This window comes from Ricinus communis, chromosome 3 (assembly GCF_019578655.1).
Source record: "Ricinus communis isolate WT05 ecotype wild-type chromosome 3, ASM1957865v1, whole genome shotgun sequence".
NCBI classification, from domain to species: Eukaryota; Viridiplantae; Streptophyta; class Magnoliopsida; order Malpighiales; family Euphorbiaceae; genus Ricinus; species Ricinus communis.
In genome coordinates, this window is record NC_063258.1 from 29,874,607 (window position 1) to 29,897,667 (window position 23,061).

At 33.9% G+C, this 23,061-nt stretch overlaps 5 protein-coding genes across 5 annotated transcripts; 4 read left to right on the plus strand and 1 right to left on the minus strand.

Moving 5' to 3' along the window:
- Positions 1 to 8,936: 8,936 nt before the first annotated feature.
- Positions 8,937 to 13,459, minus strand: LOC8258563 (omega-amidase, chloroplastic). The gene is made up of 10 exons (XM_015717493.3): positions 13,142 to 13,459; positions 12,927 to 13,043; positions 12,602 to 12,826; positions 12,389 to 12,482; positions 11,692 to 11,766; positions 11,176 to 11,254; positions 10,556 to 10,571; positions 9,708 to 9,788; positions 9,535 to 9,617; positions 8,937 to 9,426 (listed from the first exon to the last, which is right to left on the minus strand). The coding sequence occupies exons 1-10, from the start codon at positions 13,406 to 13,408 to the stop codon at positions 9,345 to 9,347; spliced, it is 1,119 nt and encodes a 372-aa protein (XP_015572979.2). The 5' UTR covers positions 13,409 to 13,459; the 3' UTR covers positions 8,937 to 9,344.
- A 187-nt stretch (positions 13,460 to 13,646) lies between these two features.
- LOC8258562 lies at positions 13,647 to 16,822 on the plus strand. Its single transcript, XM_015717448.2, has 6 exons — positions 13,647 to 15,100; positions 15,214 to 15,331; positions 15,763 to 15,947; positions 16,078 to 16,151; positions 16,269 to 16,418; positions 16,519 to 16,822. The coding sequence occupies exons 1-6, from the start codon at positions 14,695 to 14,697 to the stop codon at positions 16,657 to 16,659; spliced, it is 1,074 nt and encodes a 357-aa protein (XP_015572934.2). The 5' UTR covers positions 13,647 to 14,694; the 3' UTR covers positions 16,660 to 16,822.
- Positions 16,823 to 16,980: 158 nt separating this feature from the next.
- LOC8258561 lies at positions 16,981 to 18,756 on the plus strand. Its single transcript, XM_015717403.3, has 4 exons — positions 16,981 to 17,451; positions 17,536 to 17,795; positions 17,964 to 18,143; positions 18,230 to 18,756. The coding sequence occupies exons 1-4, from the start codon at positions 17,058 to 17,060 to the stop codon at positions 18,551 to 18,553; spliced, it is 1,158 nt and encodes a 385-aa protein (XP_015572889.3). The 5' UTR covers positions 16,981 to 17,057; the 3' UTR covers positions 18,554 to 18,756.
- Positions 18,757 to 19,076: 320 nt separating this feature from the next.
- On the plus strand, positions 19,077 to 19,541 carry LOC8258560 (extensin). The gene has a single exon (XM_002516067.1). It carries the CDS (start codon positions 19,077 to 19,079, stop codon positions 19,539 to 19,541), a length of 465 nt encoding a protein of 154 aa, XP_002516113.1.
- Positions 19,542 to 19,889: 348 nt separating this feature from the next.
- LOC8258559 (pentatricopeptide repeat-containing protein At1g62720) lies at positions 19,890 to 22,144 on the plus strand. Its single transcript, XM_015717431.3, has one exon. It carries the CDS (start codon positions 20,094 to 20,096, stop codon positions 21,771 to 21,773), a length of 1,680 nt encoding a protein of 559 aa, XP_015572917.1. The 5' UTR covers positions 19,890 to 20,093; the 3' UTR covers positions 21,774 to 22,144.
- The last annotated feature ends 917 nt before the right edge of the window (positions 22,145 to 23,061 follow it).

A 23,061-nucleotide genomic window follows, 5' to 3' on the forward strand; every position in this document is an offset into this window, starting at 1 on the left:
ATTTGGATTGAGTGATAAAAGTGGGTCCATTCATTGGTGCGAGATAGGGATTTGGTAATGGGCAATAGAGATAGTAAATGCAGATGGCAGACACTGCTGGACTGTCACTTATTTTGATTAAATTAATGGATGCAACATTATTTTGGAAAAGGAAAAGGAAGTTAGGGAGAGATTTGGGATGTTAATAGTTAGTTGCTTCACTGAATTTCGGTTGAAAACTAATAATATTTATTGGGGCGGATGAGGCTGCAAATTTTTTAATTACCATTGACTTTGCTCTACACATTATGCAAATACTTGGATTCACAATCAACACTACCCATTATTCCACCTTTTTATTTTCTTTTTTTAATTTTTTTTCTTTTTTGGGAAAAGATATTTTAGGCTTTATTTTATAGTAAGCTCTATTTTAGAAATTGTAATGTATATATTGCGTACGAAAATTATTGTAAGAATATAGAAGCGTGTGATAATAATTAATGAGGAGTATATGATAATTATAATATTAATAAGAAAGGAAGGTTCCAAGTTGTTGGCTGATAAATCCTCATTGAGTTGGCACAGTCATATAATATATAACACATCTACAAGTTTTTCTTTGTTTTATATATTATATAAAAAGAAGTTAGTTACATGCAATGCATGTTATGAACTTATATATACTTTTTGTTATGATTGTATAAGTAGATCACAAGTATTCCTTTTTTCTTTTTCTATTTTTAATCATAATTGTGTTATCTACATAATTAATTATATTCTTTAATATTCAAAGTGAAATTAAAAAAAAAATGCCACAGCAGTGCAGAAGGACAAATATTTTACTCTATTAAAAATTAAAATAGTTAATTTTTAAAATAAAGAATTAAATTTATCTGACAATATAGTTTCATATATGGTCAGCACAAAATTCTTATATATATATATATATATATATATATATAGAATAAATTTTAAAACAAAATTTACTAAATTTGGCATAATCATAAAATTATGATATTTAGATGTAACTATTGTCGGCACTGAATAAACTAAAATATTTAATACTTTAGTTCATTGGGTTATTAAATACATGCGAAACACATCCTACGTAAACTAATTAATTAGAAATAACCATAGACACAATAAATTTTGAAGAACATTCAACAGAAAATGATTTTTGTTTTTATTTTTTTAAAATTTTCATTCTTCATTTCTTTGGATCTTGCGTTTGGTAGTGGGAGCTAATTGTTCCTAATATTAGTTGTCATATGGAATAACTATCGTATACTGTTTTATTATGCAGTATGGGAAAGGCTAATGGAAATAATATTTTCATTTTAGATTAGGTGTAGATGCACCTTATTATAACATAAAGTGGAATATAGATATATGGTATGATAATCTTGGAGGAATTATGGATAACTAATTCCAATATTTGGTGACACTATTGGAAGATTAAAAAAAAATAAAAAGAAAATAAAATCTTGGATTATTGTTCCTATACATACAATTTAACAAACATAGCACATGAATTTGTTGAAGAGAAAAAAGAATTATCATTCAATGGGCCACTTACATAGAAAGACTAGACATCACTATGGAACCATTTTAATTCATCTAATAATTTAAGTATGTAATTAGCCATTGAGCATTTGACACCAGAGCCCTTAATTGGTAAACTACTATATTCTTGCATTTAGGTAATACCTTGTAAAATCTTACTAAATTTATTTATTAACTCAATTAACAGTAGACACTAGAAAAAAAAACTTCTTATAATGATCATAAAATAATGAATTCATTCTCCATTCTGATAACTGAGTGGACGACCAAGTCCAAATCTCATCAAATTTTCTTAGAATTGTATGGTAGTTGTATACTTAATAGAACAGGAAACATAATTATAGAAGCACATGGAAATATTACAGATTCTTCCTTTACTACATAACTGGGTTATTGTACTTGTTGAGACTAAATGGGGCCCCAATGATCTTTTGAATTTGAAAGTGGGTACAAGACCACAAGCTCCATTACCCAAAATATATTTCTATATAGAAATGACAGTTGAAAAGAGGAAGAAAGAATGGCCTTTAATCATGGGAAGAAAAAAAATTGACCCTTTAACCATGCATGAGGTGAAAGTAAATTAATATCAGGAGCTCAGGAGCCTGTAAAAATGGGTGTTTTTAATCATGGGAATTTTAATCTAGGAGCCTTATTTGCTCCCTCAGAATTTAATAACGGTCCTCCAACACCTAAAAAGGAAATCTCAGAACACTAATTTTGCTGTATTAAAGTTTCTTGGCTATTTAATTCTAATAATTTTTGGTAAACAAAATTAGTGTACTTTCTTTTTGGCAATGTTACATGATTTTTTTTCTTCGAACATAATGGGAATGGCCAATTCAAGGTGCCTTCCAACCCATAAAGCAACTCATAATTTTGATGCAACTTTGTGATTCAAGGGTGCATTCTGATTTTTTGTCTAATTGAGAGGAAATAATAACACACAATTAAGGAGATCAATTAGCTCCTGGAGTGGCAAAATGAGTGCCTAAAAGCTAATTTTGATATTCTTCTTCTTCAAAAAAGAAAAATAGAATCATTCTTTGGTAGTTTTAAATTAATGGGAATGTTCATTGAGAGGAAGCTATCTGTTATTGGATTTAGCAGACATCAGAGTGATAATTTTATACAGCGGTTTGTTAAATTTCTCAGTTACAAACACAATTATGTTTTGATTGTCTAAGAAATATAAACAGTTTGTTCAAAAATATTTCCCGACCAAATTATACTTGTTATTTAAATTCATTTGCTCAGCTAAGCTAACTCATTAGTATATAAATAAAAGAATGAAGTAACTAATTAATCCTATTTATTTGGAAATTTATGACATCTACCTAGCAATCTGGTATACTATATTGCAGCTTCGACTGTAAGGCTGCATCTAAGAAACTGAAAAGACTATGGAAGTAGAATAAAATTAAACTCCAGTTAGATATGCCTCCATAATCCTTATCAAGATCACATGTTTTCCTATATCTGGGCTGTTAATGTTCTTCCATTTCAAGACACAGGCCATAATGAGCACAACAAAATGTATCATCCCTTTATGATGAACCCTAATTTACTCTTCAAGATTTAAAGTAGAAAAAGCAAAGGATCGATCAAAGAGGGTTGATGCTGCAGAAAAGATTTGGTCTGTTGATTTGGTTGGAACAGTACCTTTAGCCATTTGGCCTTTGTAATTAAGAATTAATAATGCAAGGTTGGCTTCCACCATTGACCAGACAATCCATCTTATGTACTTTCAGCACATATATTTATATTTTATAAGTGTATGTTCTAACAGAACAGATCTTTGTAGGGCATGGAGAGACGAATGGAGGCAACTTTTGCCACTTGAACAAAGCTAAGAAATGCCATTTTTGCTACGGCTCAATGGACAACCTTATTTCTGTCTTCCCAAGTGTGACCCACTTTTGTCCAACTTCCTTACAAGAGGATGTGTATTTATATATATTGCTCCAAATTCCAAATCGACTAGTCACATTCTACCATTGTACTGCTTAAGCACTAATGATAAAATTAGTTCAATTAGTATTAAATGCTAGAGTTCGATTTTGATTAAATAGTAAATTTAATTAAATTAAACCACCAGGAAAAATTTAGCTCTAGACTAAATCCGGATCATAAGATTTACACAATACACCCGAGCCTAAGTCAAGAAGAAACATACATCAGATAACCATCTTACAAACAAAATACCCACGCAAGGTTGGAATGATAGACAAGAACCACCTCACATAAGCCAAAAAAACAATTCACAATATTAGGTATGGCTAATATACTTGTTTAATGGACATTTTTTGCAATTGCACTAAAGGTTATATATATATATATATATATATATATATATATATATATATATATATATATATATATATATATTGTATTTATAATCTAATTAATGGATTATTATAAAATAATATGACCGATCATCGCTTTCAAAGACATAGGCACATTGCCGAACCTCGTTAAATTCTTATATTTTTATTTTTCTTGTTTGTTTATTTATATTCGTGTTATTTATCAACACACAACTTAAATTCAAGCTATAAAATCACTACTCCTACTGTTGCCTTGTTTTGTTAAGCCCCCCACCATATTATTATTTTCTTGAAAAGTGTGAATTATAAGAATGTAATGCACAACCTCTAGTAAGACCTCAGTTTGACAAAACTCAAAATGTAACGCCCAAAGTCTTGAGTCTTTCTTTTTATTAACTCATGAAATAAACATTTTCAATTGATAAGCTTGGAATAATAAATGAAATCTGCATCCTCATAAGTCATAATAGCTAAAAGATTGTAAGAAACTATTATATAATTATTGTAATATTTTTGTATATAATAGAGTGTTCATTCAATCCTATAAAATTGAGAGTTTCACAACCACTTTTTTCTTTTCATAATATGAGAATTTCAAGATCTCTTCATCCACCTTTTGCCAAAACAAAAAAAGCCTCCATCATTTAAGAAAAAACTAATTCATCTTTACATTATATTGGCACGGCCATCCTACAACATTGAGGATTTTATCGCTATACATTTCTCCAATTATATCTAAGTGCATTGCCATGAATTATTATTATTATTATTATTATTATTAGCCGTTTATTTGTGCGTTGCACAACCGTTATTATTGTTTTTATTCTAAAATCATGTTGATAAATATAATTTAATAAATTTTTTAATATTTGATATTAATTTATAAAATTTTAAAAAATATTAATAAACTAACTATTTTTAAATATTTTTAGTTTTTTAAAATTCTAAAATTTTAGTAATACAATAATATGAAATTATTTATTAATTAATTTTAAAATATATATGCCATGAGTCACTGAGACTATAAATTAAATCGATTAAGAGCCATTAGCGGCCAAAAATAGCTTAGAGTAGCTTGAATATGCTATGGATTGTTGAAAATCTGATTAGAAATTAAATAAAAGAAATTGAGAGTTAATGGCTTTTACTTATTTATATATATATATATATATATATATATATATATATATATATATATATATCTTTATTTCTTCCTCTCTTTTTCCTACCTTTATTCTTTATCTTTTCCTTTTATCATTTCTTTTGAATAAAATCCTTTTTATGATGAAAAAGACTTCAAATGGAATTTAGAGATTTGAAAGAAAAGTGAATTAGGATTAGAAATTAGAAAAAATAAATTATGTCAAATGAAACTATAGGGGATTAGAAATATTGAAGAAGATTAGATGAGTCATATAAACGTGGAAGCTAATTGGTAAACTTAACCCAATAAGACCGATATATATATAAATAAAAGATATGTGAGAACCATCTAATAAAACATTTTGAGAAACACCTATAATGAAAGGAATAATATACACTTGATGAGCTTACTTAATATAGTTAAAAAAAGCAAAAGATTTCCCGCCTTCTTGAGACTCTCGCACGTTTCCATTATGGTATATGCTTAAATAGCAAGTGGGTACGACACCGTATGATGCCGGTGGAACCCGAAAAGGAAACAGTTTAAAAGGAAATAATCAGGCACGGAAGGCTTCCAATAATTAACGGCTGATTTCTCGTTGATCACGCGGACCTCGTGGGTCCTGGCGGGTGACGGTGGGTCCGCAGGAGGGGCACGTGAACTATTCACTGTTTGTTCATTCCTGCTTAGTATTTACACGTCAGTGGCAGATGCATCTGACACGAGCGGTATTCTTTTCTTTTTGGTTGAAGGGTGGGGTCGTCTCTGTCTTTAGCTTTGTCCATACGCATACGTCATGCTCATCAATGCCGTTTCCTCTCCAGGAGCATTTCAATGAATGGTATATGGCCACGTGGTAAAGTCGCTGTCCGAGTTGGCAGCTTCATTTATGGAGTCTGCTTAACCATTGGGTTACGCTTGCTCTAAGTTTTGGGTTTGAGTGTGTGCAGGATCATAGTACAGACAATAAAATTATATATAGATAGATACAGCAGCAGCAGCCCAATAAAATTGTAGATAAGAGCAATTATAAGGTGTTAAATATTAGGGAATTAAGAGGTTTCCTTTTTCTTTTCTTTTTTTCTTCTTTTTGCACGGTTAATAATATTATTGGTAGCCATTCTTTTGTTTATTTTTATTTTCTTTTTCAATATAAATTTTGTATATTAAAAATAGATTCCCATATTTTTTTAACTGTTAAAGTTTAGTTTTTTCTGAAGTAAATTATTAATTTTATTGGAACATAAATATTTTTTTTTATATTTTTCTTTATAAAAGTATTTTTAATATTGGTGTAAATGCGATGAGTTTTTCATTTTCTAATATAAAAAGGCTAAAAATAAAAAAAATTATATAAATTTTATTAAAAATTTCACATTATTAAAAAATAAAAAATAAATAATTTATAAAAGTAAAAGTCCAACTAAACAAGTTGTTAGTTCTAGTTATTTTGATACTGATTGAATTTAAATCTAAATTTATTAATTGTGCTATAATATTCTCGTTCATTTAACTCTTTGAATAATGTATATTTTTCTTTATGAATATACTGAAAAATATATATATTTTCTTAGAAAAATAAATTCTATTTATCCTTTAGAATTGGCATATTACCCTATTTGTTTTATTATCTTGTTCCTCTCATTCTTTTTAGTTGGGTTATATAAATAGAATGATTTTTAAAGTAGTTAATATATCACTTGTTTTCTTTTTTTTTTATTTTTTCAGTTTTTACTCAGACTCCATGTTTGAACTGGGACACTATAAATAATAAAATATCGAGAGTACAAAAATTGAAACCCATTACCTTTCTATAGTATTACATTTAAATATGCTAACCTAGAAAGGTTAATTTTTGTTAAAGCATTATTATTAGCCATTAAATTTTTCTCAAAATAGAGAAGCATTGCATTGACCCTTCATAATTCATATTGGTAATGCGGCTAGCTTGTACTTGTTATTAATATTTGATATATGCAATTACGGTAAAGACACTATCTTGTCTACTTGGTTTCTTCGATCTAAGGGAACAGCATGTTTGAGATATGGCTTTTAGATTATGACTTCCTCATTTGATGCCTGTTTTATTTTGTAGAGGTGGCTTGTTTAGAAGTCAATTTTATGAATATATGGATAGCATGACTAACTAAATGCATCATTGATGGAAAAAGGGAAATTTGCATGTTGAAAATAAAGAATGTGGTCATTTTGAAGGAGGTAAACCATTAATTAATTTTGAAGGGATGAGGAGTAATTTCTCTTATTGAGAAAAGAAATGAGAAGAGAGCAGGTGGAGGTGGAGATTGTATACAACACAATATTGTTTCCTTGAGGGGTACCTTTGCTACTATCTTTGGAACAATTATATGTCTTAAACAACTTCCTATCCAATCAAAAGGGAACAATCTATTTGGACCCAAAACAAAAAAAGTTCATTACTCTCCCTCCCTTGTAACCCCCATAGTTGTGGGTGGCAGCACCATTTTCCTTGTTTTTTTAAAACTTTTTTTCTTTATTTATGTTGAGATCCAACCATTAATTTTCAAGACTTATTAATATTTTTTTAAAATTGTTTCTTCTTTTATCTTTTAACTGTATTTTTATTGTTTAGATTTTAAATGAGATTAATTAAAGAATGTTGATGATGTTTTGAAAACATTACAGCTTCTCTTGTTTGTTATCCGCTATATTAGTTTCTTAATGAGCTCAGTAAACCTGATATTATGTGCTGAAAAAGTTGAATGGTTAGGGATTTGATACGACAGAAACTAATGCAGGGACCTACACGCTGTCGTTGTGGGCAATTGTTGGTTCCACGTGACATGGCATGGACACGCACATCGGCAGCTTGATTAATTACATAATGTTTTTGTGTTCACGTGTGTTCAAATCAAAGATTTGCATCTACTGCAATTATAATGTGGTCCATAAAGAACCACCGTAGGATGATCCTGAGAATGATCCGAGGGTAGGAGTTAAAAGGGTCAATGGTATGCAAGATTCATGCATCATTTTGATGATGGAGAGACTAAGTAAAAACAGTTCTATTTCTCATGTTTCCTTTGTTCTTTAAGACCGTTTCTGTTTCTGTCTTCATGGTGCATCCACGTGCACAGTGTGTGTGTCTCTGTGACTAAGGTTGCTTTCTTCCACTTCATAATACCAATATGAGGTGCAAAGGCCCAATACAGCGTCCCTAACTGGTCTTAGAATAAGCAGTCAAGTGGACAAACTTCTCTTCAAGATCGAGTATATGTGGGGAAAGAGCCATGTGAATATGAACTAAGGCCAAGGGGAAGGAATTGTGAAGAAGATATTAGATGTAGATATACACAAGGTCATCTTCTTCTTCAATAGTGCTGTCTCTTGTTGTAGTAGGAGTAGGTAGAGGTAGATGTGTCGTGGATAACTGGCTGCAAATGCATGTCAATTCTCAACATAAGTACAACAGACCCACTGCTTTCAATTATTTATTGACTTGCTGAAAATAATGAGCGAGAACGGAGAAGAGAGAATGAGATAAAATAGAAGGTGATTGTTAATGTTATTCTGATGAGAAGAAGCTTTGAAACTTGCTTGTCAAGAAAAAGACTCGACGAGCATCTCCTGCAAAACCCAATTAGATTTAGAGATTTCTCAAGTGCGTGGTTATTAGGATTATCCTGTAGACCCAACTTCATGCTAAGGTTCAAGAGAAATTATTATATTATGGTGAATTTAGAATATCAGATCAATTAACTCTGCAAATAATTACGCAATTCGATTTTTCTTGCACTAGTTAAGGAAGTTTAAGGAGTTCTCAAATTTCAAAATGTAACTGGACATGTGTCCCGATATAATTAAGTTGTCGTTTGAGTTCATTATGCGAGTTGATTTCATAATATGATTTCTCTCTTGTAAAATATATGTAAAACAAATTGAACTGAATTTAATCCTTGAACTTACTTTAGAATTAGACCAGAGCCGTACAGAAAACTTTTGACCAAAGCCTAGATTTTTTATAATTGGGTTGGACTGGACAGGTCCTTGTCTAATGGCGACAAATTCTTTTTAATGAGTTTTTATACTTCACACAAGCTTGGAAATTTCTTAGGATGAAAGATCAGAGTAGCAGAGTCTGCAAAAGTTTTTGACAGTCATCAACATTAAACACCAAGCAAATGCACGAATGTTGTCTTCCTCGGCAAATATGAGTTTCTGGCAAGTATTTCCAACTTTGAGTGATTAACTTCTCTGCGCCACTCAATCGCAGTTTTCACATAACATTGCCGAGGACCAATCATTTCCAACAGATAATTGCTTTCTCAGCGAAAAGAACTGCTGCAGTCTCATCATGATTGAGAGTTCAGCCTCTGGATGTCCACTAACTGGTAGAGATCACCGCGTCGTTGCTTTGTCAGCGGAAGGTTTGTCCTAAATATTTTTGGCAATAGTTGGAGCATAAAGAGAAAAGCGGATGAAATGAGTGAAACTAAAAGCATGGACATTTTCATAACAAGAATATGCAGGAAAGACCACTACCTTCTCAGCTCAATTAATGAATAATCAATCTCTGCTATGATTATATCCTGCTCATGCTCAGTAGTAGCCAGAATTTCTCCAAACTGTCATTCACGCCTTGATTATGAATTAAATCTGATCAAACAAATCATGAGCGTTTGAAGGGATAATGCTATAATTAAGTTTTCACTCACCGGTCCTACTAGAGTGGAATGGCCCCAAGCCACATATCCAGCTCCAACATCTCGAGCAGGCGAACAAGTTGCCACATACAACTGGCATTCAAGGATTACCAAATAATAGGTGTGAGAAACTCCTTCCAAGTATTGAAGTAAAGGTACTCTGCGCTCATGAATATATAGGGTCATTAAAAAGGAAAAGAGAAAAAGATAAAGATAAATAGTGCAAATCCTTCCAGCAGATCACACTACTCTGATTACTTATTGAGCGGTTGCAGGATGCTAAAATAAATATATGCTGATACTTGAGGATAAATTAAGCACAGCGTAACTTCAGTCCACATAAGCTTCATATTCACTTTGGGTTGGTTTACATGTTTATAAATCTGGCTCCAAAGAACTCCTGCACTTGGACTAATCATTTGAAACTTCCTACCCCTCTTTCTCCCTCTCTCTCTTCTTCCTATAATGTAAGTGCATCCTCCTATTCCAAGAATACCTACTAAGCAGAAAAATTTGACCCGAGGGACAGCAGTTTAGACTGGAAGAAGATACATCATTTAAAGCAATCGAATGAAGCAAATGCAATATAATTCAATAAAAGTAAAAGGCAAACTCAGTCCCTTCTGGTCCATAGAAGGTACTGATTAAAATAGAGCAAAAATAAGTTATTTACTACAATTGAGAAGATCTTGGATGATAGAGAAAGTGAGAACAACCAGATTTTGGTTTGAGTAGCCAAAAATCTGTATAAATTTATTTCTGTCAAAAGCACTGAGCTTCGACCAGAATTCCAAAAAAGGAAAACTGATATTTGGTTTTTACATAATCAAGAAAAAGGCAAAAGAAATTTACTATTGTACCTGATTATCTGCTGCCCTGCATATTAAATAACAAAGTTAAGAAGAAAAAAAATCAGCAAGAAGCTAGGACAATCAATTGATAAAAATACAAGTAGCAAACATCATGCTCCTAATTTGAGATAAAGTCAATGAAACATCAAAGGAGGGGGTTTAAAACTTCATGCTGGAAAAGAACATGATATGCAAGATAAGCATGCATCTATTAGTAGTATCAGTTCCAAGTAATACCAAACCGCACATAATAAGGATTGGCACTATCTCTTGCACTTTTCCCCCCTTGAAAGAAGGATATATGATTAGAACTAATGATTCAAATGCTTCTTATGATTAAATGCTTTTTAAAGTTCGCCAAGTGGTACGTCAAGATGGAATCCAAAGAAAAACTAGTTCAATAAATCAATTGCAGGTAATGGCAACAGGGAGAAAAAGCATGTCATTTTGTTGCTTAAGCAGATCGAGATGTTCCAATTTTGAGGAAGAAAAAGATCTGTTCTATCATAAAATCTGGGTAGTCAATGAAAGCATATATGCCCCCTCCAGAGACGTTTTCTAGCAAGGCCTTGAGATGCTAGATTGCATATTAACTAAAGGTTCTGGCAATAAGTGAAACATAGTAGCACCTTGCTCTTTGCAGCAACTCCCAGTGTAACGGCCCAGTTGTCATGTTAAACGCCCCAGGGTAGCAAATCAAGTGAGCACCTGGTATTAAGAATATGCTCACACCAAAACTTAGTTCATTAATAAAAACCACAATCAACATTATCAGCATCATACAAATATACTGTTAACATAGTAGGGGGCAAAAGAAATTTCCAAACTGCATGAATCAGAAAAAATAAAGAGAACATTGATATGATGCTATAACAAATTCATCAAAATCACCACAAAAGAGACTCCAAAATATTTGAACAGATTAATGATCTTACTTCATCCAAGAAATAATCATCTAACATTCGCAATAATATTAATATTTGATAGATGAATCTCATGTCTCAGATTACAACATAAAAGAAATTCATCGGCTGATGTAGCCACCTAATTTATGCTAGACAAACATAAACTTATTAGATGGATAATTTTGCATGTATTCCAATTGGATAAAAAAATGTTAAACTCCAATGAAGGCAGAAACAGACCTCTTGCTGCATATAACACTGCCAGTTCCTGAAATCTAATGTCATAACAGATACCTATACCTATCCGACCAACTTCTGCAAAAAAAATGAAAAAATCAATGGTTAAAATCATAATCCTACAGAAAAGAACACTAGAGAAAAAGAGAAGGGAAGATCAAAACAAAACTTAACCAAGATACCGTAATACAAAATATAGCAAAATGCTTAAATAAAAATTGCTGCTAATGATAAGTTTCTAATTACAAATTAAGAAGATAAAGGAAGAATGGGATGAATAACAATTCAGGCTTTTCTCCTTCGCACAAAGTATTATTCTTTTCTCATCTAGTGGTGGAGACGATTTATAATAGGTGCTTTCAGCAGGTCATATACTCTATTAAAAGAAGCCAGAATTTGCAATACCATACTACGGGGAGTTCAAGTAACTAGAAATGCAATTAAATGACAAATGATGTTACTTGAACGATGGAATCTATCAAATTTTGTCATTACCTGCAATATACTAACAAATTAGAGTATCAAAAGAAGAGCTATGGTAAACAATAGAAACAGTGATGATGACAGGAAATACACACAAATTTTGGTATTTGACCCTTAAATAAAATCACCAGTAAAACATAATACTTTGTATAAATAGAAATAGAAAAAAACACAGAATGTATCTTATAACAAAACTGAAATTTGTGGGAAGAAAAACCTGTGTCGACAATGGTAGGAGTCTCCCCAGCAGTTAAAGTTTTGGATTCAATGAATGTAATCTTCCCAGGAATATCAATATCAAAAAGATGAATCTGCAGTCGCAGCGCAAATCAGATGCAGTATAAGCCAACAAAGAAGAGATATACTAAAAGCAAACAACTTTTTAAACTAATAAATATCTGAATTCTCAATGCTTTATAATAAAAAGTACCTTACGGTGCTTGGCAATCAAGTTTCCTTGAGTATCAAAAACACAGCAAGTATTATACAAGCGATCGCCAGAACGTTCAGGTATAGAACCACCAACTATAGTGATGTTTAAAAGACGAGCAAGTTGAGAAAGCATAGCTGTTGAAGGTGATGCCACGTGTCCAGCATCTATATCCTCAGCATAAACTGGGAAACTATCATTTGAATACGGACTATTCCATATTTCCTAAGATACACCAAATCGATTACAGTGAAGTATCTTCTTTTTGGGTTTCAGTTAAAGAAAGATTGCTTCCCCTTTTTTTTGAGAAAAAAAAAAAACTTACTGGTAAGAGAACAAGCTTAGCACCCTTTGCAGCAGCTTCCTCGATTGCTTTGCGAGCGTGTGCGATGTTTTTAGCTTTATCAGGTGTAACGAGTAATTGGCAGAGTCCAATTTTGAACTGAAATTATTAAAAGGAAAAAAAGGGGAATTCAGTAATAAGAGAAAAACAATCATATATATAAGTATAGTAAGATAAGAAGTAAGTAGAAACTGTGCCTTGGTGAGTGGAGGAGTCGGCAAAGGGAGAGCCGGAGGGGATCTGGCTTGCTCTGGATTGAAAGAGGCTGACATTATTGGACGAATTGAAGTGTTGATTTTGAAGTGTTTTGAGAAATTGTGGAAATTACAATTGTTGGTGATGGGTTTGGAGGAGGGAGAGAAAAGAGAATAATGATAGCAATGGTGGAGATTGAAATTTTTGGTGTTTAACAGTGTTGATATTGCTGATTTCATTTCACTTTCTTCTTCACGTTCGCTTACCATATCTCGAGATGACCATGGGTTAGTAGGATGTCACACGACGGCGTTTTTGTTTCTTTTGCTTCCTTCTCTATATATATATATTTTTTTAAAGCTAGTAAAATACAATATTATTCGCAAATCGAAGGTCTTTTAATTTTGTTAAGCAAATCTAACTACTAGCACTTTTGGCACATGTCTCCATTTTTTTATTGGAACGATATATTTAAATACTCAGTATATCATCTCGACTTATATTATATAACAATAAATAAAATTATAAATTTAAATATATAATGATTTTGATAATTATTCTAAGAATTTATAGTTTGTACCACATTAACATACCTAATATTTATCTACATATTTTAATTATCTCTATTAATCTAAATAATTTAATGAAGTTATTAAATTTAATAAATAAAATATAGTTCATTAAATATTTATTAAATTCTTTTGTAACAATTATTAAATTTAAAGAAAATTCACATTACTAATTGAAAAACTTACATCAGAAACTTCACAAATCTAACTAACCGGTATCACAATTATCTTTTCTACTAATATTTGATGATATAAAAAGAAAAAGAAAAAAAGCGCGCATAAATACAAAAGAAATCATAAGTGAACGTAAAAGAAAAACCCTGAAAATTAATTAATCAAAAAATGCATATTGCATAATTCTGCCTAAAGGGTTTCTTAACGACATACTTCAACATTGTTCTTGAATAAGCCCTACTTCTCTTATGCCTCTTCATTACAGACACTACTAAAGAATAATTTAGGATAACAGAACAATATTTCAGTAATTTAAATTTTAAACCGGATCGAATATGTAAAAATATGCAATCACCATCTAAAGAAGAAAAAATAAAGAATAAAAAACACCTAGAAAATCAGAATCAAGAATAAAGAACCATTAAGAAAACCACGAACAAGCTAAACTAAGCCTCTGAATGAACAATTACTTCTTTTCTTTTATCTTCTTAAACCAACTTTTTTTCTGACGATAATAATAAAAAGGAAGTAGGAAGTACCTTTTACCACTGATTTACGACTGGAAAAGTACCTTTTAGTAAACAAATCCAACCGCTCAATCCCAACGGTCGGTAACTGCTTCTCCGCTGCCTTTAAAATAAATTCCTACGAACTTCTATTCTCATTTGCTCTCAATTCCTTAATTCTGTCAAAAAGTTTCCTGTTCTCAGGCGCCAGAATTGTCCAGTTCTGGTGCTTGAGAACCTTTCATTAGAGTCCACTTAATATTAGAAACTACTGAATGCTTATATATTCTACTGCTATTGTTATCCATGGCGGATCCTCGGTACATTGTTCCTTATCACGACCCCCACAATACTCCCATTAACTTGGAGTATTTTGATTTTACGTTAGATTCAAATCCAACTCTTGCCAATATAGATGAACAACCACAACAGCCCACTTCAGTTCATTTTCACAGTGATGATATTGTGGATCCTAGTAATCCTTTTGATGGTCCAATGATATGGAATAATTTTTCCAGTAATAATAATAATGAAGCGGGCCCGTCTACGCAGAATTGTCGCAATGAGGGGGATGCGGAGAATGTGAGTGAGAATGTAAGATCAAGGTGTTCTGGTGATGGGATTGGAAGGCCTATTACAAGTTGGCCACCGCCATTTGCTCCATTTCAGTGCACTTATTGTCAAGTTTTAAGAGAAATCATCCACACTGATGGTCAGTTCTCCATAATTTCTATAATATATGTGTGTGTATATATATATATATATACATATACTTTTTTTCTTTTTTCAGTTTTGACTTATTATTTATAATGTGGCGGTTGACAGGCAATTGCACTTCGAAACTTGAAATTCATGGGAGATTGGGTATGATTTGCCATGCTGTTCTTGAGAATAGGGATCAAGTCGTAGCGGGTACTTCAGCAACTAGATATCATATGATTGAGTGAGTTTTAGTAGTTAAATTTGCTGTTATCCATTTCTAAATCTGTCTGATGTAGTGTTTTAGAGAGTCATCTATGAATGTATTTCATATATACTTGAGAAACCAGCCAAGCAATGGCCCTGTCATTTTTATGGGGTGTGGCTATCCCGTGTTCTCGGTGCATGCACTGAAGTGAGTCTTTTATGCCGTCCATAGTTTGCGGGAAATTCATCTTCATGCTGATAAGTTGAAGTAAATATGTAATAAAGAAATATTTAAAATCAATTAACCTAATGCGATGTGTCATCATTATTGATGTCGCTCGTTTACTCTTCGTGCACTTTTTACAGTTGAGATTGCACTTAGCGCTAGGCTTTCTCCGATCCTTTGAAGCATAAAGTGAAGGGACGTATATGCATACTCATTTCTTCCTTTTTAAATTTTTGTATCAGTTTTTGCAAGAAAAGCATAGAAAATGTGAAGCAAATTCTGCAACAGTACTGTGACGATAAAACAAAGGCTGGATTTGTTTTGGTACAAGATCCTCTCTCAATCTTTTATGAAGCCTTGTCTGTTGGAATAGAATGGGAAGAAAATTTGGACAACGATGACATTTTTGATCCATCTCCTTCATCATGTCAGTTTGACCATGTCTGATAAATATATCATCCATTATCATTTCAGTATTTCGTTCTCTGGCCCCATTAAAAAGGGAAAAGGATTAATATTATCAATATCATGATCTTGGACTTCTTAATTTTTTGCAGGGGCGCGTCAGTGGGATCTAACAGGAGGAGGGAATGATGCAGAGAGAGTGATGAAAACCGCTCTAGCACAACAGGTTGAAGTTACAGTCACATTCATGGCTGATTGCGTTGGAATTTCATAGCTTCTTATGTCATGTTTGTGTTGTGCTGGTGCTAACTTAATTATTTTTATGGGCTGACAAGTAGTGCAGAGGGAAAGGACAGGAAAGTTGACACTGAAAGACTTTACAGCTTATTTTGATCTCCCCATTGAAGAGGCTGCTAAGAGAATGAGCTTATGTCCTACTGTTGTGAAGAAGATATGCAGGAGATATGGCATGAATCGATGGCCTCATAGAAAGGTCTGGCATATCCTCTTTCTTTCAGTCTTGATTTTTTATTGTTGTTATATATGTTCAGACATTACTTTTACTTCTTGGGTTTCTTTTTATTTTCGTCTAGATTAAAAGCATGCGGAGGCAAATGGCAAAAATTAGGCACTTTGTGCGTTCGAACAATTCAGAAGAAAAGGCACGCGCTCTAGCAGAGATCCAGAGGCTTCAACAAGAAATAGCGAATATCTGTACTGTGACCGATAATTGATGTTCTTATGAGTGTTAAAAGAATTTGGCGACATATATATTTCAGGATTGTGTTTTTGTTTTCTCTTATGTATTTTTGTATTTCTCAGTAGGTTTGTCTATAAATTTTGTTCTTTTGTGGAAGGTGTTGTGTGTTTGATGATAGTGATTGGCTAAAACACAGTTATGCTTAGTAACAAGGATACAAATCATATTTTCTTGTCATTACCGCGGTAGTTTCTCATTATTGTAACCGAAAACAAAGAATCTTAACTGAAGTGCGTTGGAAATTTCGCACTATGTGCTGTACATGGAAAGCTAAATTTGACTACCTAAGAATGTTCGTTCTCTTACAAAATCCTAAGTCATCAACAAAATCTATCTCCTTTCAAATATAATTTCTTCGTAGATTGCTTTAAAATGAATTGGTGCATCTTCAACAGCGAAGAAATGGGCAGCAGCACTCTAGTCTGTGTCAGACGAGTGAAGCAAGAGGCTCCTGAAGAGTGGGATGAGAGCATGCCATTGCCTGGAGATATCATTGAAGGGTTTGTTGAGGATGATGGCGATGGGTTATTTGTGCAGGCTAAGGTCAGATCAGACCTTAGTTCACAACTTGGAAAGATTAGCCAACGCGTTGATCCAATATGGCTTAAGGTTAAAAGAGGTGATACCACGCTTAAACTCTGTGTTAATGTTGTGCCAGAAAAGAATTCATTGCTGCAGAAAAGGTTCACTGTTAAGGCAGTTAAGGATGACAGGCACATTGCGGTTTTAGGGGACTTGACCTTAGAACAATGCACGGAACTGCAGGGTAGATTATACTTCGATACAAAATTTGCAAAAATTGATATGTTGATTGACATGATAGGATAAGAGAGTTATTTTGATTATGCAGAAATGAGCAGGAGGGTGGTGGGTGTGAACTGCAGGGCATTTAGCAAGAAGGAAGTGAAGTATGACTGGAGGCTGAAAATGGAAGCTTACCTGCCAGACCGAAACTCTAGCATTATTAGTTCCATTTTGTTCCTGCCAATGCAAGGTGAATATAGTGTCGAAGCCACGACAGCAAGGTGTATGGCCTGGTTTTCAGCAGCAGTTTCTTCAGGGATACCTCTTGTCTTTGTCAATATCCAAACTGAACAGACTGCAACTCCGGTATCATTCTGTTACATCAAAACTGTATACTAGTTTATATCTGTTTGTATATTGCTCTGATGATGAGTTTTTGCAGCGATTGTTTCACATATTCAACCTGTCTAGACTTTATATTCTGTTTCTGGTTTAATATTTCAACAACTTTATTTGTTTTGAATCCCATTGAAGGAGAGAACTCAGTGCGCAGGAAAAGAGTCACTTTGGGGTGCGCAGAATCATAATGCAACAGTCCAAATAATCCAAGGCATAAGACTATGGTTTTTACCTGGAATTGCAGAAGCCCTGCTTGAAATGGCAGTAAAACCAGGAGAGGCGCGGTTTGGAATAGACATTAAACGAACTGATGAGGTATCAGTAGCATTGGATTTCAGAATCCATAATTACTTTACGCATTATAGATGATGATTGTTATTGATTTCTAGTACCTCGTACAGGGCTTTATCTGTGTCTATTCAGTGACAAAAGGTTCAGCAGCAGATCGTGCAGGGGCTTGGCAGTTGTATGAAGAGGCAAATAAAAATGGTCACTTGCTCATAATCTCTCGATTGGGAGGCAAGAGCCTATTGCCTTCAAGTGTGTGCTCTGCAGGCTTTATACACTGTTGCGATCACAATGAAATTAAGGATACACTTGCCTCGGCCATTGAGCAAATAGACTCGATCCAGATACATTTTATGGCCTGGCCTGACCAAACTCTTACTAGCAACAACACTAAATCAATTGGTGTTGCATCCCTCCTGCCTGCAAAGGGATATTGACAAATTTGCATTACAGTTATTAGGCACATAAACCACCTGTACTGGAATCGAGTGGAAAGGAATAATGTATGGAGTGTAGACTAGAATTGAGATTGAATTTCGTTAGATAGATGAATGCTTCTGAACATTGTAACATATTACTCAGAAATGAAAACTTAAAAACAAAAGTTACTTCCTTCTCCTTTATTGTACATTAGAAATGGCAAACAAAAGCTTACATTTTAAAGAATAAATTTCTTTTTCTCAGTCGGCAGAAACCATGCGCAAACTTTTGAATTACCCTTGTCTTTTCATGCTCCTTTTCTTTTGTCCAAGTCTCTCCCATGCCTAATGCTCTTGATTACTTCTAGTAACCAGAGACCGTCCACCAACTCTGCTTGGTTATTCTCAGCATTCTGTGCGTAAAGCTTTTGGGTGCACACACCCTGCAAAAGACATGCTACCTTTGCAGGACTAAGAATAATGAAGAATGGCGTTGTTTTAATCAAATTCTAGGGTCCACAGAAGTCTTCTACAAATTCTCATGCTTCACTTCTCCTTGATTCTACTAATCTCACCAAACTTTGAAGCTGCCAAGACATCCTTCTCTAGCAGCTCCGCCCTTTGGCTCACTTACAGATCTCCTCCTCCCCCATTTCATTACAAGTACGAATCTCCATCTCCACCGCATCATAAATGCAAGCATACTCCCCTTGCTCCGCTTCCTTTCTATACCTACAAATCACCACCACCGCCACCATCACCTCCTGTTTACGAGCATAAATCCCCACCGCCGCCGCCTTTCGTGTACAAGTACTGGTCTCCTCCACCTCCTCCAGTGTACAGATATGAACCCCCTCCTCCACCGAAGCACCACCATCATCACCACCATCACAAACACAAATGGAGTCCTTATCCTTATGTTACTTATAAGTCTCCTCCGCCACCGCCGAAGCAGGAGTATCCAGTTTATCATTACATTTCTCCAGCACCTCCAGTAACTAACTAGCCCTGCATGTACGACAACATAAATAAATATGATGGGTACCTATATCTCGTAAAGTGTGTGTATTTTCGGCTTGCTTTCCTGTCCTACTCTTGTAGTTTGGCACTTCAACTTTCCGTCCTCTTCTGTGTCCGTCTTTTTAATGAATGAACTAATGTAATGCAGGGTAGTTCACATTTTCGTTCCTTGTCACTGTCTAATTGTTAAAATCCTGAAGCGCCTTTTTATGCGCAAATGTAATTCAGAAATGCACTAATAGAGCTCGTGTAGCCAAGATATATATTTTACTTTAAGATATGCAGTAAGAATAACATTTGCCTGTCCAAAGAAACATTTTTAACTACAGGATATGCTTAATGCACAAATGACGCACATCCGAGTTTATTGTTTTTGGTGCTCTCGAAACTCTTTAGACTGAAAATGGAGAAATGGGCTGCCAAGTTAAAATTCTAACCTCATAAGACAGTAACACGACCATCCATGTATAAAAAACATTGAAATAACGCATCACTTTGAATATGTCCCGCGTCATATTTCAGTTCTATTTCCCCAACAATGGCAACGGCAGCTAATATGCTGACCCACCGTCTACAAACCCCTTACTTAACCTCAGTAGTAACTGCCATAACCACCTGTCTCCGATCTCTGAACCCACAAAATCTCAATCCTTCACATATCAATCCAGCCCCTTTAAACCAATTCTCACCTTACTTAAACTCGCAATTAGTCATTGAAGTCATTAGAAAACAATCCAATCCTTACCATGCCCTCTTCTTCTTCAATTGGGCATCGAATTTATGTCCTAATCCCAATAACTATTTCCATAATCACCATTGTTATGTTGCCATTACTGACCTTCTTCTTTCACACTCCCTCTTTGCTCTCGCCTCTTCTCTCCTTCAAAATGCTAATAAAATGTCTGATTTAATGGTTAGTAAGTTCATCATAGCTTATGGTAATCTTAAAGAAGTTAAACGTGCAATCTTTTGGTTCGACAAAGCGAAAGCCATTGGAAATGGTAACATCTTGTTTTCTTATAATGCGATTTTGAATGTTTTAGTTAATGCTAACCGGTTTAATATAGCGCAGTCAATTTTTGATGAGATGGTTGCCGTGAAACCTGATGTTTCCACTTATGCGATTATGATTAAAGGGTATTGGAAAATGCGGAGTGTTGAGAATGCGAGCAAGCTGTTTGATGAAATGTCCTGTGAGCCTAATTTGGTTTGCTACAATACTATGATTAATGGATACTGTAAGAAGGGTGACATGGATAAAGCAATGGGGATGTTTTACAGGTTGTTGGGAAGTAAGAATTGTTTGCCTGATACAGTTACTTATACTACTTTGATTGATGGGTGTTGTAAAAAAGGTGATCTTGATGAGGCAATGAAGTGGATGGATAATATGAAGGTTCGGTGTTGCAAGCCGAATTTGTTGACTTACAATGCGATAATTTATGGTTTGTGTTTGAAGGGAAATGTTGATGAGGCCAGGAAGTTAATGACTGAGATGAGGTTAAATGGATTGAAAGAAAATCTTGCTACTCATATGAGTATATTAAAGGGTCTTTGTTATGCAGGGAAGTCTGATGAAGCTGTTAATTATTTTAAGGAGATGATTAGAAAGGGAATGAAATGTGATGTGAAAGCATATGCAGTTGTTATTAATGAGTATTGCAAGATGAAGAAACCAAATGAGGCAATTGCTCTTTTAAAAGAAATGAAGGCTAAAGGCATTAATCCTAGTGTTTCTAGTTTCAATGCGGTAATTCAAATTCTTATGAAGCTTGGGGAGCCTGATGCAGCGATTTTTCTTCTGAAGCAGATGCAAGGAATGGGTTGCAGACCAAATTTCATATCATATAACATAGTAATTGGTGGTCTTTGTGGGGCCAAAGGAAGAATGCAAAATGTTAAAGAGCTACTTCATAACATGCTTTGCAGCGGTCTTGCTGTTGATGCAACAATGTATAGTTCCTTAGTTAAGGGATATTGTGAGGATGGTAATGAGGAAATGGCAAAGCAGGTTCTCTATGAAGCAATTGATAATAATTATGTAATAGATTCAGAGAGCTTTTCGGTTTTTGCCAATAAGATGTGTGAAAAGGGGAAGGCTGTTGGGGTTGAAAATATATTGAAGGAGATGTGTAAGAGATGCTCTGTAGTTGATGTGGGCAATTACTGGAGGATCCTGGATGAGCAATTAGCTATGCATTTGGCCAAAGGAAGTTGAAATTACTAATCGTTTGACTTGTTATTGGCCAGTAGGCCCTAATACATACGAAGGACTCCGTGCTTTAGCTGGTAACTTCAAGTGGTGGAACTTTAGGAACGATGCTTATGTTTATAAAGTTTAGAAGTTCAAACTATGCCGCGCAGGATGAATTACTTTTCAAGTTCTAGCTAAGACTCTACTCTGATTCTGAGAATGCTGCTGCCATTAGTAGAAGAATTGAGAACTAACGAGTCGAGTGTTGATGAATACTGGAAGATTATATTTACAATGTCGCATATATAATGAAAATTAGCCAGTTTTCATTGTGAAAACACAAATTTTGTTGACTGCTGCTCTTGTTTTAAGAAATGAAGTTATATCTTGTATCATGAATATTAACCCTTGCTTTGCAATGTGAAATAACAATGTAATACAGAGGCAATCAATCATGGTTCTACAACAAAAAAAATAACCAGAGGGCTCCTTCAGGTAAAGTTTGAAGGAGTATCAAACAGGAGACTTGCATATAAGTCTGTTTCCCTCAAGCCCTTAACTAATATGTGCTCCGAATGCTAGATAGACACTTGTATAGAGATATCTAACTCATGTATCATTTCTATTCTGAAGAAGATGAAGGATGAGAGCTGTGAAGGGAGATTACTGAGGTTGCTTTCAAGCGCACAGAAAGAAGGAAACAAGATACTAAGCTTGCTACTGAAAAGTTTGACAAGCCCAGCAGTTGGAATTAGTATAGTGCTACTACCATCATAGAGGGAAACACTTTAAACTTTGCCATTCTGTTCTACTGAGGCTTAAACAACCAACAGGAACAAACCCAAAAGGCCAAAATACATAGCCTACTGCTGGTGTTTTAGCCAACAGTCTCATATGCATTGTTCCCCATTTGCTCAAGTGGGATATTCTTTTGGGAGTATATATGGTTGGTGTGCATTTTTTTTATGGAATTATTTTTTAAAAACTTAAAAGAATTCTTGTGCAAGCAAGTTCAACAAATTACATAAATTTTTCAACAAAATAATACAATTTCATAAATATGACCTCTTTATACAATTTTATTCATAAAATTTTTAAACTAATGGTTAACATCAATGTTAAATATCGTTTCATAAATTTAAATTCTGAAATGATTTTTATTTCTAGAATACAAATCAAATTTAATATAAATTCAGTATAACATTATTGCATCGCCAAATATCGTCCTCGAGTTCGATCATTTGGAGCCCAGCAGCGCCCACCAGACCACGTGCCAAGATCGTGAGAAAGGTCAAACCTGGGCCCACAAAGA